Genomic DNA, 15,921 nt, shown 5'->3' with positions numbered 1-15,921 from the left:
TCACAGAGAAACAACACAGTCCAGTTTGGATGTATACATTTACATGGCAAGAAAAATGAATCTTGCAAGTTTAGCAGATGGATGGCGTAGGGAGCAAAGCTGTTACAGAATCTGGTAGTCCTGATAGAAATACTTCGAAACCTCCTTCCAGAGGGGAGCAACAGAATCAGACCGTAAAGTGGGTGGGTGGGGTGTCTAACAATGCTTTGAGCTCTAAGCGCATCACACTTATAAACAGTATCCTGAGTGACAGGAAGCCAGCTTCCTATAATCTTCTCCACTGTCCTCACCACTCTCTGTAGGGACTTTCTATCTGAGCTGCTGCTGCCCCTAAACCAAACATGAATGCGGTTTGTTAAAACACTCTCCATTGTGCCTCTGTAAAAAGTGGCCAGGACAAAAGGAGAAAGATGTGGTCTCCTCATCCGACACCGGAAATGCAGACCCTGGTTTGCATGCTTCACTAAGGATAACGTGAAGAGAGACCAATTCAGATTGTTAGTTATCTGAATCTAACAATCTAAGATAACTTACCTTTCAAATGCAGATGGACTGCTGAATCATGTCCTGATGGGTATGTTGTGTCATGATTTTGTGAAGTGGTTGTTTTGTTTCTCCAATGTACAGATCTGTACAGGTCTCACTGCTTTGTACTGCATATATCACATTGTTCAATTTGTGTCGGGATGCTTTATCTTTGGGGTGGACAAGCTTTTGCCTTTATTTTCAGGTTTAAAGTGTGTATGTATATTGTGTTTTGAAAACCTTCCTGAGATTTTCAGATATTTGTACAATGTATGGAATGACAACATTGCTTCGTTTGTTGTTCTCTTCTTTGTCTGTTATGGAGGAGCTCCTGCTGTGTCTTTTTTTTGGGGGGGGAGGAATTTGATGAAGGCCCAGTTGTGGTCGTAGGTTGAGGACTACCTGCAAGACTTCTATCTTCTTTAATGTGTACTACACGCTACAGGAAAGTCAGACTGTTTTCCTCGTCATCTTCTTGTCTGAACATAATTTACTTGTCCACAAGGTCGATGTGTTTGGTGAAAACTTTCACATCCTGTGTTTTAATCTTGACTCACCTGTTAGCTACATACCTATTTCAGTGAGTCCTTCCTTCTCATTAGGTGGCCAAAATATTTGAGTTTCATCTTCAGGATCTGGCCTTCTCAAGAGCAGTCAGGGTTGATCTCCTCTAGGACTGACCGGTTGGATGGCCTTGCAGTCCAAGGGACTCGCAGGAGTCTTCTCCAGCACCAGAGTTCAAAGGCCTCCATTCTTTGGCCTTCTCAGCCTTCCTTATGGTCCTGGAGAAGAGCCTAATGCTGGGAATGATGGAGGGCAAAAGAAGAAGGGGACGGCAGAGAACGAGGTGGCTGGATGGAGTCACTGAAGCAGTCAGCGTGAGCTTAAATGGTCTCCAGGGGATGGTAGAGGACAGGAAGGCCTGGAGGAACGTGGTCCATGGGGTCGCGATGGGTCGGACACGACTTCGCAACTAACAACCACAAATTTCAGTGAGTGGCTGGAGTCCCTGTGAAAGAGCTTAAGGCTTTGATTTCTCCCTCTTCTGTGTAGATTGGACATGATGGGGTGCAGCTGTGGTTTTGTCTGTCAAAACTTTCGTTGTAGTTGAAATAATGCAGGTGGTGACCTGGCTACCTATTTCAAATACAAACGGTAGCCGCCTAGAGTTGGGAAAGTTGTTCTTTAGAGAAAGCAAGACAGGTAGGAGACCGACTGTCGCGATCCACTCGACATCTCGCCCCGCTGCTACGGCCATGGACTCACGCTACGATCACGGGCTCAACCGCTCCAGCTGACGGTGGCGTCGACGGGGGGGGGGTTTGGGCGTCGGAAGCTATCTACGCTGCTACACGGTGGTGGGGTGTTATTTGAGGCGGTCGGTCACGGTGGCGGCCGGGGAGAGGGAGTATTGTTTACCTTCCTGCTGTAATGGGACGGCAGCCGGCGGCGCATGCGCAGGAAGCCCGGAAGGGCGATGGTCTTAACTACCATGCCGGCGCGCTATTTAAAAGGCGTTGGGAGGCAGCCGCTCCCAACGCCGACTTTATGTGTATTCGTATACCTGCAGCTTTGCCGTGCGGCGTGTGAAGGCATAGTGAATAAAGAAGTTGCATCAGCTTAGGCTCCGTGTGCTCCTTTTGCTTTGCTAACACGGAACCGCAACGCATCGGTGACACCGACTTGTTTGACCTGTGGTGCTGGAGAAGGCTGCTACGTAGGCCCTGGACAAGCACAGGGGATTAACAAGCAAGTGCTGGAGGGCATTAACCCCAGACGTGTCACTGGAAGGCAAAATCACAAAAACTAAGCCTCACTTGTTCTGGCTGTCATGGAGGGGAATTCACTGGGGGAAGCAATTGTGTTGGGAAGAGGGAGCGGTAAAGGCAGAAACTGGGCCGCCAAAGAACACGGGGACTGGACACCATCAAAGCTGATACTGGCCAGAGCATGGGACAACTGGAAGAAGTAATGCAAGATTCGAAGATGTGGAGAGATCTGGCCAACAGAATCGCCAAGAGCCTGTCACAGAATAACAGAGTTGGAAGGGATCTTGGAGGTCTTCTAGTCCAACCCTCTGCTCAAGCAGGAGATTCCATGCCACTTCAGACAAACGGCTGTCCAGTCTCTTTTTGAAAGCCTCCAGTGATGGAGCACCCACAACTTCTGAAGGCCAACCATCCATCGATTGCTTTCACCATTAGGAGGAAATTTCGCCTGAGTTCTAGGTTGCTTCGCTCCTTGGTTAGTTTCCATCCATTGTTTCTTGCCTTCTGGTGCTTTGGAAAGTAGATTGTCCCCCTTATCTTTGTAGGAACCCCTCAAATATTGGAAGACTGCTATCAGGTCTCCCCTAACCCTTCTTTCCATTAGACTAGCCATGGCAATTCCTGCAACTGTTCTTCGTATGTTTTAGCCTGTAGCCCCCTAATGTTGAGCCTGGATAGCTCAACAGACTAAACACTGTAATTTAACACCAGCTGTCTGCAATTAAAAGTAAGTTCGAATCTCACCAGGCTCAAGGTTGACTCAGCCTTCCATCCTTTCTAAGGTAGGTAAAATGAGGACCCAGATTGTGGGGGCAATAAGCTGACTTTGTATAAATATACAAAAGGATGAAGGCTATTGCTTAACGCACTATAAGCCGCCCTGAGTCTCCGGAGAAGGGCGGCATATAAATAAATAAATCAATAAAAAATCATTCTGGTTGCTCTTCTCTGCACTCTTTCCAGAGTCTCGGCATCTTTTTTATATCGTGGGGATCAGAAGTGGATGCGGTGTTCCAAGTGTCTCTCCAAGGTGTTATAAAGCGGAGCTAGTACTTCATGTGATCTTGATTCTATGCCTCTGTTTATACAACCAGGGACTGTATTAGCTTTTTTGGCTGCTCTCGCGCAGGGCTGGCTCATATTCAAGTGATTGAGCCAGGTCTCGCCTAATCTGTATTTATACCTTTGATTTTTCCCTGCCTACATGTAAAACTTTGATTTCCTCCACATTGAAATTCATTTTGTTGGAGAGGACCCATTGTTCAAGTTTGTCAAGATCTTTTTGGCTCCTGAGCTTGTCTTCTGGGGTGTTGGTGATCCCTGGCAATGCTTTGAAAATGCTTTGAAAAGCCTCTGCCCATCAGGCAACTCAGCTGGGATTGTCAGAGACTTTTCAAAGCATTTTTTTTACCACCTCTTCGGCCAAGAGGTTGCAGGTTGGAGAGAAGCAACCTGGAATTGAGGAGGAATTTCCTAACAATGAGAACAATTCATCAGTGGAACAACTTGCCTCCAGAAGTTGTAAATGCTCCAACACTGGAAGTGTTTAAGAAGAGAACGGACAACCATGTGATGCACTTAATGCTTAACCATGGCAAAAAGACATGAAATTTGGCACAATTCACTTCACAACTGCCTGGCTTAGTAGTGGGAATTCAGGTCCCAACTGCAGTCTTAAGTCGAGGACTACTTGCATGTGCAACCTATTGAGGAATTTCTGACACGGGCAACCCAAAATGAAAAAGATTCCCCCCACCCTTGAAGAGCTGCAAAAGACCCACTGCCTCACTGCTACCATTTCAGGCTACATGGACCAAACGGTTTAATTCCCAGTTCTGGAAGGGACCTCGAAGGTCATCTGTCCAACCCTGCCCAACCCCACTCCCTTCCAGCACCGATGACATTACCTAGTCAGGTAATGAAATGCCTCAAGGGATGGGGAGGAGTAGCCCCTTTCAAGACTGGGGGGAAAAGGCCAGGATGGAGAAAAGAGAGACCAAAACCTGGATGGAGTTTCTTTCTTTCTTTCAAAGATTCTTATGGCCGCCCACCTTCCAAATCAACGCTGGGCAACTCACCATGAGAAAACCCACAGTGCTTTCCAGTTTCTAAACTTCTCGGAAACTCAACGCTTGTCTCAGTCACACCACGACCCCAGGGAAGTTTCCAGATTCCCTGCACTTTAACCTTCCCAGGTTAATGGGATGCCAGCTTTCGGTTACTCCAAACTGCGTCTCTGACCCTTCCCGTCTTAAGTGGTCAGTCCCAGCAGCCTCTCGCTGAATTCCCAGAGCTTCTTGGCCATGTGGTCATCACGGGCCTGTGACGAGGGTTCTAAGGGGTGGCAGTCCACGAAATACCGCCCGCTCAGCCTCTCGATGCCCTCCTCGGTGGCACAGTAGATGGAGGTCTGGGCACCCGCATCGCAATCTCGTTTGAAGGTCTTGACGAACCAAAGGAACCAAACTACCCACCAGGGACAGGAATAACCAATTTCGGTTCTAACGGATCCTGAAAGGAAAAGAGAGTTGGTTGTGTGAACAGCCTCGGACAGAAAGAAGCACCTGTCAGCGTTCCTGAAATCCCCAACTCCAATTAAAAACTCCTGTGGGGCAAGGCTGAGGGAGAGAAGGGAAGAGAATAGGGGAGGCTGTATCCCGGTTTCAGGCCCAGATACAGCACAGAGACGGCATTGTTCGCGCTGGTGGATGATCTCTGGAGGGCTCGGGACAGAGGTTATTCCTCTGTTCTGGTCCTATCAGATCTTTCGGCGGCTTTCAATATCATCGACCATGGTATCCTGCTGCGACGCCTCAAGGGGTTAGAAGTGGGAGGCACTGTTTAGCAGTGGTTCTCCTCTTACCTCTCAGGTTGTACGCAGGTGGTGTTGACGGGGGGGGGGGCAGAGGTCGGCCATGAGGCCCCTCACTTGTGGGGTGCCCCAGGGGTCGGTCCTTTCGCCTCTTCTGTTCAACATTTATATGAAGCCGCTGGGAGAGATCATTTGTGGTTTTGGGGTGAGGTATCATCAGTATGCTGATGATACCCAGCTTTTTATATCCACCCCGAAACTGCCCAGTGATGCCCTCAACGTGAGGTCACGGTGCCTGGAAGCGGTACGGGTCTGGATGGGGAGGAACAGGCTTCAGCTCAACCCTGCCAAGACTGAGTGGCTGTGGGTACCGGCATCCTGGCCCAATCGAGGGGTTCCATCTTTGGCTATAGGGGGCGAGGTGTTACCCCTTGTAGACAGGGCACGCAACTTGGGTGTCCTCCTGGACTCACGGTTGAGCTTAGAAGATCATATAACAACTGTGACCAGGGGGGCGTTTGCCCAGATTCGCCTGGTGCGCCAGTTGCGCCCCTATTTGGACCGGGATGCCCTACGCACAGTTATTCATGCGCTAGTCTCCTCCCGTATTGACTACTGCAATGCTCTCTACCTAGGGCTGCCCTTGAGGATCATTCGGAGGCTTCAGCTGGTACAGAATGCAGCCGCGTGGGTCATGATGGGAGGGTCCCGATACGCCCATGTTACACCTCTCCTGCGCGACTTGCATTGGTTGCCGGTTGCCCTCCGGGTGAGATTCAAGGTGCTGGTGATGACCTATAAAGCCCTACATGGCTTAGGCCCAGGATATCTGTCGGACCATCTGCAACCAGCAACAGCTTCCCATCGCCCGGTGCGTTCTCACAGGGAGGGCCTTCTCCGGGTGCCGTCGGCTAGACATTGTCGGCTGGCGGCCCCCAGAGGTAGAGCTTTCTCTGTGGCTGCGCCCACCCTTTGGAACCAACTCCCCCTGGGGCTCCGGTTGGCCCCTGACCTTCGCACTTTCCGCCGTGAACTAAAAACATGGCTGTTCAAATTGCCCAGCCTGGACTGATGGGGTTTTGATTATTTTTAAATGTGTTTTAAGTGTTTAATATGAATTTTTAACATGTTTTTATTGGATTGGGATTGTATTTCTTAATTGTTGTGAGCCGCCCTGAGTCCTATGGAGATAGGGCGGCATACAAATTAAATTAAATTAAATTAAATAATTAATTCTGTGGGGCAAGGCTGGGGGAAAAAGGGGAGAGGAGAGGCCAATCGTAACTACTCATTAATTTTCAAGCTGTAAGTGTCGATTTATCAAGTCCGATCGCATAGTTTCATAGTGGAGCATGGGTATTCAGCTAGTTGGAAGTAAAGAAGCGGGTAGCAAAAATTCCAAATTCATAGTAAACCAAGATACATGCAAGATAAACGATGGCTCCCTGTGAAAGGAAATGGATTCCTTTTATCTCAGAGTTAAATTTTGGCTGTAATATTTAGGAAACTATTTTTTTTTCCTTTTAAATATGTGCTATAATGATGTCACAGTTTGAATTCCTCCATGGTTAGATATTAGATATTATAAAACAATGTTAGTTATGGTTTTTTTAATTAATAACATTTAAAGACGCTTAAACCATGATAGCGATGGAGATTTTTCATGGGGTCACATTGTGTAGCCAGGAAGGGTAGGCCATTTTTCCTCTTGGCCTGATCCACATGAAAGATGGTTTTTAATTGTCCAATTAAAAATTGAAATTCAATTAGAAATAACGAGAAATTCAGGACAAGGAAAATAGGATAAACACGGTATGTATAGCATTAAAACTGGAATTCAGTTAGAAATCAAATGATGAGAATTTCAGGAAAAACAATGCAGAACCCTTGTAGTATTGTTGACACATTAAATAATATTACACAATGATATTCTGTCTGTTCCCTGAGTTGATTAAAATAATGTGTGTGTGTGTGTGTGTGTGTGTGTGTGTGTGTGTGTGTGTGTGTGTGTGTGTGTCAGAGGTAGCAGAAATTTTGGGTAGTTCGGAGAACCGGTAGTAAAAATTCTGATTGGCCCTGCCCTCGTCTATTCTCTGCCTCCCGAGTCCCAGCTGATCGGGAGGAAATGGGGATTTTGCAGTAACCTTCCCCTGGAGTGGGGAAGGAATGGGGATTTTGCAGTATCCTTCCCCTGCCACACCCACAAGCCATGCCCACCAAGCCATGCCACACCCACCAAGCCATTCCATGCCCTCCAAGCCACACTCACAGAACCGGTAGTAAAAAATTTTGAAACTCACCACTGGTGTGTGCGTGTGTGTGTGTGTGTGTGTGTGTGTGTGTGTGTGTGTGTGTTGTCTCACACATAAATCCATTGGATTTAGGTGGCTAATACAGGCAGTCCCCAACTTATTAGAGTTTGTTTAGTGACCGTCCAAAGTTACAACAGCACTGAAAAAAGTGACTTATGACTATTTTTGACACAACCATTGTAGCATCTCCATGAACACGTGATCGAAATTTAGATTTTTGGCAACTGACTCATACTTATGACGGTTGCATTGTCCCGGAGTCATGTGATCCCCTTTTGCGACCTTCTGACGAACATAGTCAATGGGAAAGCCCAATTCACTTTACAACCATGTTAATAACTTAGCCAGTGCAGTGATTCACTTAACAACTGTCTTGCTTAGCAACAGAAATTTGGGGCTCGTAAGGCAAGGACTTCCTGTAAATTCAAATGAAGGATACCGGTATTAAATAATGACTTTTCCGTAGGAAGAGCATAGGTATAAACATCAAACAATGATGGGGGTGTTATTCCTTCTCTGTTATTCTTTTCTTGCCTCCAAGTGTCAATAAGCAATAATCCTCTCTGAATATGAGTGGCGAATGGGCAACCTAATTGGGGGGTGAAACATTTAGGTCCGGCTTTGCTACTATAAGCACTTGGCTTTTAGTAAAAGTAACCTTTTCATGACGAATGGAGTTGAGAGGCAGGGGGTTGGACTAGAAGACCTCTGAGGACCCTTCACACCACGGGTGGGATTCAGCCGGTTCGGATGGATTCAGATGTACCAATAGCTCCGATGATCAGCTGGGAGCGAAACGGTTTGCTCTGACGATCAGGTGGGCCCGCCCACCCCGGGCGCTTTACTTACCTTTATCCTCTCAGCTGATTCGCACGGCATAGTGGATTGCTGTGCCTCAGCTGTGTTACTGCCCAGAAGCAACGTGGAAGTTTAGTTTTGTTAAAACTGTGCATGTGCACACGAAACACGCAATCCCCGAACTGGTTGTTAAACCGGAAGGATCCCACCACTGCTTCCCACCCTAAGATTCTAGGATTCTGGAGCTGAGGGGTGGTGGTGGGAGACGTCTCCCTCTGTAGCTGACCTCGATGGAGGAAACTCCCGGGGTGTCTCTGCAGAGGGGGTCGAGGGAGCCCCCAGTGGGAGAGAAATGTCTGGTGGGGGGGCCTCCATCTGGGGCACCTTGGAGCCGAACTTCCACTCACCTGGATGAACCGCGTAGCAGGTGACGTTGGTTGCTTCCAACCGGTTGGCCAACTCTCTTGCGTGGAGAATATTGGCTAGTTTGCTGTTGCCGTATGAACGTAGAGCTTTCCACATTCCCTCCACTGGCTTGTGGATGGTCCGAAAGTTGATCTTCCCAAAGGTGTGCCAACTCGAGGACAGAATTATGATCCTGCTCGGGGCGCAGCGCTTCAGTCGGTCCAGGAGCAGGTGGGTCAGCAGGAAGTGGGCCAAGTGGTTGACCTGGAAGGCCTGGTCAAAGCCATCGGAGGTTTGGCCATCCTGAAAGACCCCTGCCGGAAAAGGAAGCAGATTACATGCAGTCCTTGGCTTACAATGGGTCACTGTAATGGGTCGAGGACTACCTGTAAAGCATTCAGTTTGGTCTAATGGCCTAGGCAGGTGTCTTTTTAAGTCAGTTTGGTCTAGTGGTTAAAATGGGAGGCCATGAGTTCAAATCTTGCCTTAGCCATGAAAGCCAGCTGGGTGACTTTGGGCCAATCCCCAGGAGACGGGGAGTTCTAGCTCCACCCTAAGCATGAAAGCCAGCTGGGTGACTTTGGGTTAGTCCCCCCCTCTCTCTCCCTCTCTCTCTCTCTTTCTCAGCCCAACCCACCGCACAGGGTGGTTGTTGTGGGAAAATAGGGGTAGGAAGGTGAGTTGGATCTGTTCGCCACCTTGAATTACTCATAAAAATATTAATAGAGGCAGTATACGAAAAACAAACAGTCACAAATGGGAGAGAGGTGCTTCTCAGGTTATGGCCAAATCCCCAAAGGAAGAGAGATCCCGGAGACAGCCAGAATCTTCCCCCTTCCTTCCCCCTCTGGAGACCCCGGGGAGGGTCTGCTCTGCCCCCACCTGCGTTGTTGATGAGGATGTCCAGACGGGGCTCCGACTTTAAGTAGGTCTGTGCAAAAGATCGCACGGAGTTCAGGCTGCCCAGATCCAGGATCATCAGGATCACCTCCGAGTTCCCACTTTCCTGGAAAAGGAGCAGAAGGAATCCTGAGCCTTGGGATCCGGTGCGGCTTCAAAGGTTGATCCCATTTTACTCACCTTCTACGTAGGTCTGCTCACCTCCCGGCAATCTCTCTGGGTGGTGTGTAATAAAACAATACAGACAATCCTCGCTTTACAACCATTCATTTAGTGACCGCTCAAAATTACAATGCCAATGGAAAAAGTGATTTACGACCAATCCTCACACTTTCAACCCTCGCAGCATCCCTAGGGTCATGTGATCAGAATTTGGGCACTTGGCAACCAGCAATAATTCCGGTGGTGGCAGTGTCCTGGGGTCATGTGATCACTATTTGTGATTGTCCCAAAGGATTCAGACAATTAATGTCAATTGGGGGAGCTGGATTCACTTAACAACCATGTGATTCCCTTAAAACTGCAGTGATTTGCTTAAAAGCTATGGTGTAAAATTGTGTCAGATGCATTTAACAACCTTCTTATTTAGCAACAGGAATTCTGGCCCCAACTGTGGTTGTAAATCAAGGAGTGCCTGTATATGGCCATCAATCTTATAATCACCTCTGGGCAGCTCTCAAAATCTAAAACTACATAAAAAAACCCGTAATAAAACTATAAAACTGGAAAAAAGCGCTCGAATAGATCTAATTTATTGTCCATCAGAAGATAATTTGGACGATCTCATGGCAAAGCCATTGGGAACGCAAAGCCACAAGGATTTTGTAAAGCAACTTGGTTTAAATGCTGTCCAGGTATAAGTCGGAGGAGTGTTAAGATATTGAATTTCATAGCTGGAATAGTAAAGGGTACACTTGTAGTTGAGTGCTGGCTCCTGCATGAGGCAATCTGCACTATGATTGGTTGCTGTGGGTGTAAAGGGGGAGTTTCCCTTTTTTCCCGCCTTTTTCTTCTGTGGGCTCTGTTTACTGTTTGATTTACCTCATGAATGTTCCTGTGTTCCGGACTATCTTGTCTGCTGTATAGAAGTTAAATATATTTATTTATATAAAACTACAAGTTTGTGTCAGTGTCTCTGATTTCATTTGGACAGTTATGCAGTTCCCTGACCCAGATCCGAATGCAGCTGCCCCGAAAAATATGGAGCCCCCTGAATAGAACCAGGACAGGCCCTGCCAGAATTCAAGGCAAAGCTCTTTATGTGGGGAATGGCCAAAAGTCCGCACTGCGACTGAGGCGCATCGGAACAAACAATAACACACATAGTCCAAGATTGTCCCTTCAGTGGTGGGACATACCACCACAGCTGAGTATGTCACCAGTGTGGTGACGTACCACTACAGCTGAGCCTCAAATTTCTGTTGTTAAGCAAGATAGTTGTTAAGTACATTTTGCCCCGATTTACGACCTTTCTTGCTACAGTTGTTAAGTAAATCACTGTGGTTGTTAAATTAGTGACAAGATTGTAAATTGAATTCCCCATTGACTGTGTTGTCAGAAGGTTGCAAAAGGGGATCAGGACACTATGAGTCCGATGCTTACCCGTCTGATGTCGTACACGGCCGATTCTCCCCTCGCTTTGTTGCGGCATGCCAGAACGACACGGGCGCCTCTCCGGGCCAGATCCACCGCTGTGGCCTTCCCGATCCCTGCATTTCCACCTAGGAAAGGGCAGAGAAACGATTCACCGAGATTGCCCAGCCTTTGATGGAGAACCAGAAGCCGGGCCTGCATCTGTGTGCCAGCAATTTTTGTGGCGTTACAAAGTGAAGCATTTGTTTGGCAGTGTTTCTCAACCTGGAAAACTTTAAGTTGGGGGACTTCAACTCCCAGAATTAAAAGAATGCAACATCTTAAAGTTGCATAGGTGGAGAAATTGTGACTCAGGGGATGATTTTCACAACTGTTTCGGAGGAATCTTACATCAACAAAGAAGAATGGCTTAAAATTATTCAGATGTAATACAGGCAGTCCTCGACTTACAATCATTCAGTCGGGGACAAGCAGGACCTGCATGGGGCAGAATCTGCGTGGAGCCACTGAGGTGGGAGGGAGTGAATGAAAGAAAGAGATCCATTCAAGCTCATTCTATTCTATTCTAGTCCCATTTTAGGCACAAAACCCAGCTGGATGACTTTGGGCCAATCATCAGGAAATGGTGAGTTCTAGTCCCTTTAGCCTGGGTTCCACGCCTAAGGCAGGACTAGAACTCACCATCTCACGATTTCTATCCTGATGCTTTCACAACAAGGCCAAACTTTCCTGTTTCTGGAGTAATTGCTCTTAACATCAGGAATTGTTTCATTAATTTAAGTGGAATCCGCCTGCTGGCAACAGCCATCCCTGATCCTGGATCTTAGCTTCATTTTGCGGGAACATTTAACATGCCCTTTGATTTGTAAACTTCCCAGCTCCTCCAGTCTCTCTTCAAAGGCCAAGCTGGCTTTTCTGCAGCTTCTGCAGCTTCTCTGAATTGCTCCCGGCTTCTCTCCATCTCAGGTGGGAGGACGAGAGCTTTGAGGTGGCCAAAACAGAGTCAGGGGTTAAGCGAAGGGACTCCTGTCTTCACGTAAAATGAACCATGGGCAGCCTGAAAAGCTGCTTTCCAAACCCCTCCTCTGCCAATCACCTGGCACCGACCTCTCAAGAGAAGTCACAGGCTGGCATGATAGGAGCATCCTAATGTTTGAGGGGCTGCCACAGAGAAGAAGAGGGGGACAACTCTGTCTCCAGAGCCCCTGAGGGCAGGACAAGAAGCACCGCATGGAAACTAACCAAGGAGAGATTCAGCCTGGAACGAAGGAGAAATTTCCTGACCGGGAGAACAATTAACCAGTGGAACTACTTGCCACCAGAAGTTGTGGGGGCTCCATCCCTGGAAGCTTTTAAGAAGACACCGGACAGCCCTTTGTCTGGAAAGCTGCTATAGAGTCTCCTACCTGAGCAGGGGTTGGTCTAGAAGACCTTCAGGATCCCTTCCGACTCTGTTATCCTGGCTATCCCGTTCGGGACCAAGCAGCTCCTTTGCCTGCGCCCCTCGGGAGAGAATCCGGCTCTTCCCCACCTGCTCGGAAGAGGGGGGGGTCTCAAGGTGCGGGGAGGCCCCGGGACGGCTGGCATCTGCGGAGCCTCCCGGGTCAGTTCTCAGCCGGTTTCTTCCCGAGGGGCTTTTTTGGCCGGATTTTCTCGGCTGCCTCTGAAGCGCCTTTCAGTCGGGGGCAAGCAGGACCTGCATGGGGCAGAATCTGCGCGGACTTCGACGGTCGCGCTGCGCTTTTGCTCCGGGATTCTGATCCTGCGCGGAGCCACTGAGGTGGGAGGGGGGGTTATTGAAGGAAGGAAGGATGGAAGAGAGAGAAAGAGAGAAAGAGAGAAAGGAAGGAAGGAAGGAAGGATGGAAGAGAGAGAAAGAGAGAAAGAGAGAAAGGAAGGAAGGAAGGAAGGATGGAAGAGAGAGAAAGAGAGAAAGAGAGAAAGGAAGGAAGGAAGGATGGAAGAGAGAGAAAGAGAGAAAGGAAGGAAGGAAGGAAGGAAGGAAGGAAGGAAGGAAGGAAGGAAGGCAGGCAGGCAGGCAGGCAGGCAGGCAGGCAGGCAGGCAGGCAGGAAGGAAGGAAGGAAGGAAGGAAGGAAGGAAGGAAGGAAGGAAGGCCCCCTCCGAGACCCCCCTTCCCCCCCAGCTGACCTGTGATGAGCACCGTCTTGCCCCGCAGGCTGACCGCGTTCCTGCACCGGGTGGCCGCCACGAAGTTGTAGTAGAGCAGCGCGTAGAGCCCCAGCAGCAGCGCCGCCCCCGCCCCCAGCGCCCCCAACGCCTCCATGGCCCGAAGTCCGCTGGCCCCGCAGCCCCCCCACCTTTTTATCCCTTTCCCCGGGACGCCACTCCCGTCGCCCTGCCTCCCGCCCCGCCCCCGCGTGGGAAAGCCACGGACTCCGGCACCGCTGACACTTTCTCGACCCCCCTCCTGGCTGACAAGCAAGCAAGCAAGCAAGGAAGGAAGGAGCAGAGGAGGAAAGGATGGAGCGGAGGAGGGAAGGAAGGAGGAGGAAGGAAGGGGGAGGGAGGAAAGGAGGAAGGAGGGAGGAAAGGAAGGAAGGGGATGGAAGGAAGGACTGGGGATGGAAGGAAGGAAGGAAAGAAGGAGGGAAGGAAGGAAGGAAGGAGGGAGGGAAGGAGAGAAGAAAGGAAGGAGGGAGGGAAGGAATGGGGATGGAGGGAAGGAAGGAAATGGTTGGAAGCTGATCTGAGGGGAGTCCGGCCTTAGCACTTGGACTCCAGCAGCCCTGTTGCCCTCTCACTATACCCTTGCCCCCTCCTCTTCTGGCCTCTCCTCATGGTCTCCCATCCTATTCCTGAGGATGCCTTGCTTGCATGCCTAAGGCAGGACTAGAACTCACTGTCTCCTGGTGATTGGCCCAAAGTCACCCAATTTTTCCAGCACTTTTTCCACAGGCCTTCCCATTTCTAGTTGGAACGGACCTTGGAGGTCTTCCAACGTAGATGTTAAGAAATTCAACCTTGCTGTCAAAGAAAATCAAGGTTTTGATAGTGGGGGCCATACCACGTGCACTAATCAAGCAGGGGGTAAGGAAGTGGGGGAAGGAAGGCCCAAAACAGGCTAGGTGTAAAGCTGACACGGGGTCAAATGTCTACACACCAATACACAAAGTATGAGGAATAAACCAGGCGAACTAGAAATTCAAGTAAATGGGGCAGATATGACATGGTTTCCATTACGGAAGTTTGGTGGGATGAAACCCATGAGTGGAATATACAGCTAGAGGGATTTAAATTAGTTAAAAGAAACAGATCAAATAAGAGAGGAGGTGGAGTTGCACTAAATATAAGAAATAATTACATCTCTACAGAAATAGAGCAGAACAATGATGAAAACCATCCTGAATGCATTTGGGTCAATATAAAAATGGGGTCTGGGTGTGAAATATGACATTGCCTTAGGTCTATAGTACTATAGGCCACCCAACCAAACAGAGGAAATCGATGAACATTTTGCCAGTCAGTTAACTAAGGTACGTAGGAAGCACATCACAATCGTAATGGGGGACTTTAACTACCCTGACATCACCTGGGAGACAAACTCTGCACCAAGTGGGAGATCAACCAGGTTCCTGACAAACCTAGCACACAACTTTGTCTCCCAAAAAGTAGAGAAGGGAACTAGGGGGTCAGCCATATTAGATTTAATTCTCACTAACAGAGATGAGATGATAGAAGGATTGGAATTCAACATTATGCAAGCACAAGTCAAACTAGAGTCTAGGACCTTAAGAGAGCTAATTTCAATAAACTTAGAGAGAGCTTGGGAAAGATTCCCTGGATGAGAATCCTCAAGGAGAAAACAATTCAAGAAGCTTGGGAAATTTTGAAAAGTAAGATTATAAAAGCCCAGTCTAGCATAATTCCAATGAAGAAGAAAAACAACAGCATGGCTGCAGGAAGAGAAATTGAAAGACAAAAAAGGACAAATATAAAAAGGGGCACATAACTAAGGCAGAATATTAGCAAATAGCCCAAGCCTGCAATGATGAAGTCAGGAAAGCTAAGGCTCAAAATGAACTAAGGCTTGCGACACAAGTCAAAAATAACAAAAAAGGCTTCAATGGGAGAAAATGGCAAGAAGGTGACAAGCAACAGGGAGAGAGCAGAACATTTTTTGCATCCATCTTTACACAAAGGGGAAAAACCAGTCCAACCTATCAAAAATACCACCATAAAAAACAGATTAGGAACTCAAGTTAAAATAGGGAAGAAAATGGTAAGTGAGCACCTGTCCACCCTAGGTGAGTTCAAATCACCAGGACCGGATGGATTACAGCCCAAGGTTCTGAAGGACCTGGCAGACGAGATCTCAGAACCACTGAACTGTATCTTTCCAAGATCCTGGAGCACCGGGGAACTGCCAGAGGACTGGAAAAGAGCTGATGTGGTTCCCATCTTCAAAAAAGGGGGAAAATGGAGCCAGGAAACTACAGACCTATCAGCCTGACCTCAATCCCTGGGAAGATTCTGGAAAAGATAATCAAGCAACGAAGCCAAGATGGGTTTGTCAAAAAGAGATCATGCCAGAGAAATTTGATTGCTAGAAGATTCCAAGGTCCCTTCCAACTCTGGTATTCTCTTCTGTTCTTTCAGTCGGATCCCCTGTTCAGGCAGAAACCCCTATATACCACTTTAGACAAATGGCTGTCCAGTCTCTCCTTAAAAACCTCCAGTGATGGAGACCCACAGCTTCTGGAGGGAAGCCCTTCCACGGATGAGTTCTTCTCCCTAGAATGAAATTGCTCCCTAGATCTCCCCCTGAGGAGCCTGCCTGTCTTTCCT

General features: G+C 48.3%; 1 protein-coding gene across 1 annotated transcript; it reads right to left on the bottom strand.

Annotated features, from left to right (window-relative positions):
• Positions 1 to 4,304: 4,304 nt before the first annotated feature.
• LOC132709231 (dehydrogenase/reductase SDR family member 13-like) lies at positions 4,305 to 13,438 on the bottom strand. Its single transcript, XM_060682310.2, has 5 exons — positions 13,264 to 13,438; positions 11,124 to 11,242; positions 9,504 to 9,627; positions 8,624 to 8,935; positions 4,305 to 4,805 (listed from the first exon to the last, which is right to left on the bottom strand). The coding sequence occupies exons 1-5, from the start codon at positions 13,397 to 13,399 to the stop codon at positions 4,546 to 4,548; spliced, it is 951 nt and encodes a 316-aa protein (XP_060538293.2). The 5' UTR covers positions 13,400 to 13,438; the 3' UTR covers positions 4,305 to 4,545.
• Between the last annotated feature and the right edge of the window lie 2,483 nt (positions 13,439 to 15,921).

The sequence above is a fragment of the Pantherophis guttatus genome, chromosome 1 (assembly GCF_059756535.1).
Source record: "Pantherophis guttatus breed Tessera chromosome 1, ASM5975653v1, whole genome shotgun sequence".
NCBI classification, from domain to species: domain Eukaryota; kingdom Metazoa; phylum Chordata; class Lepidosauria; order Squamata; family Colubridae; genus Pantherophis; species Pantherophis guttatus.
Note: the sequence above shows the minus strand (reverse complement) of the source record. Positions and strands in the feature narration are given on the sequence as shown.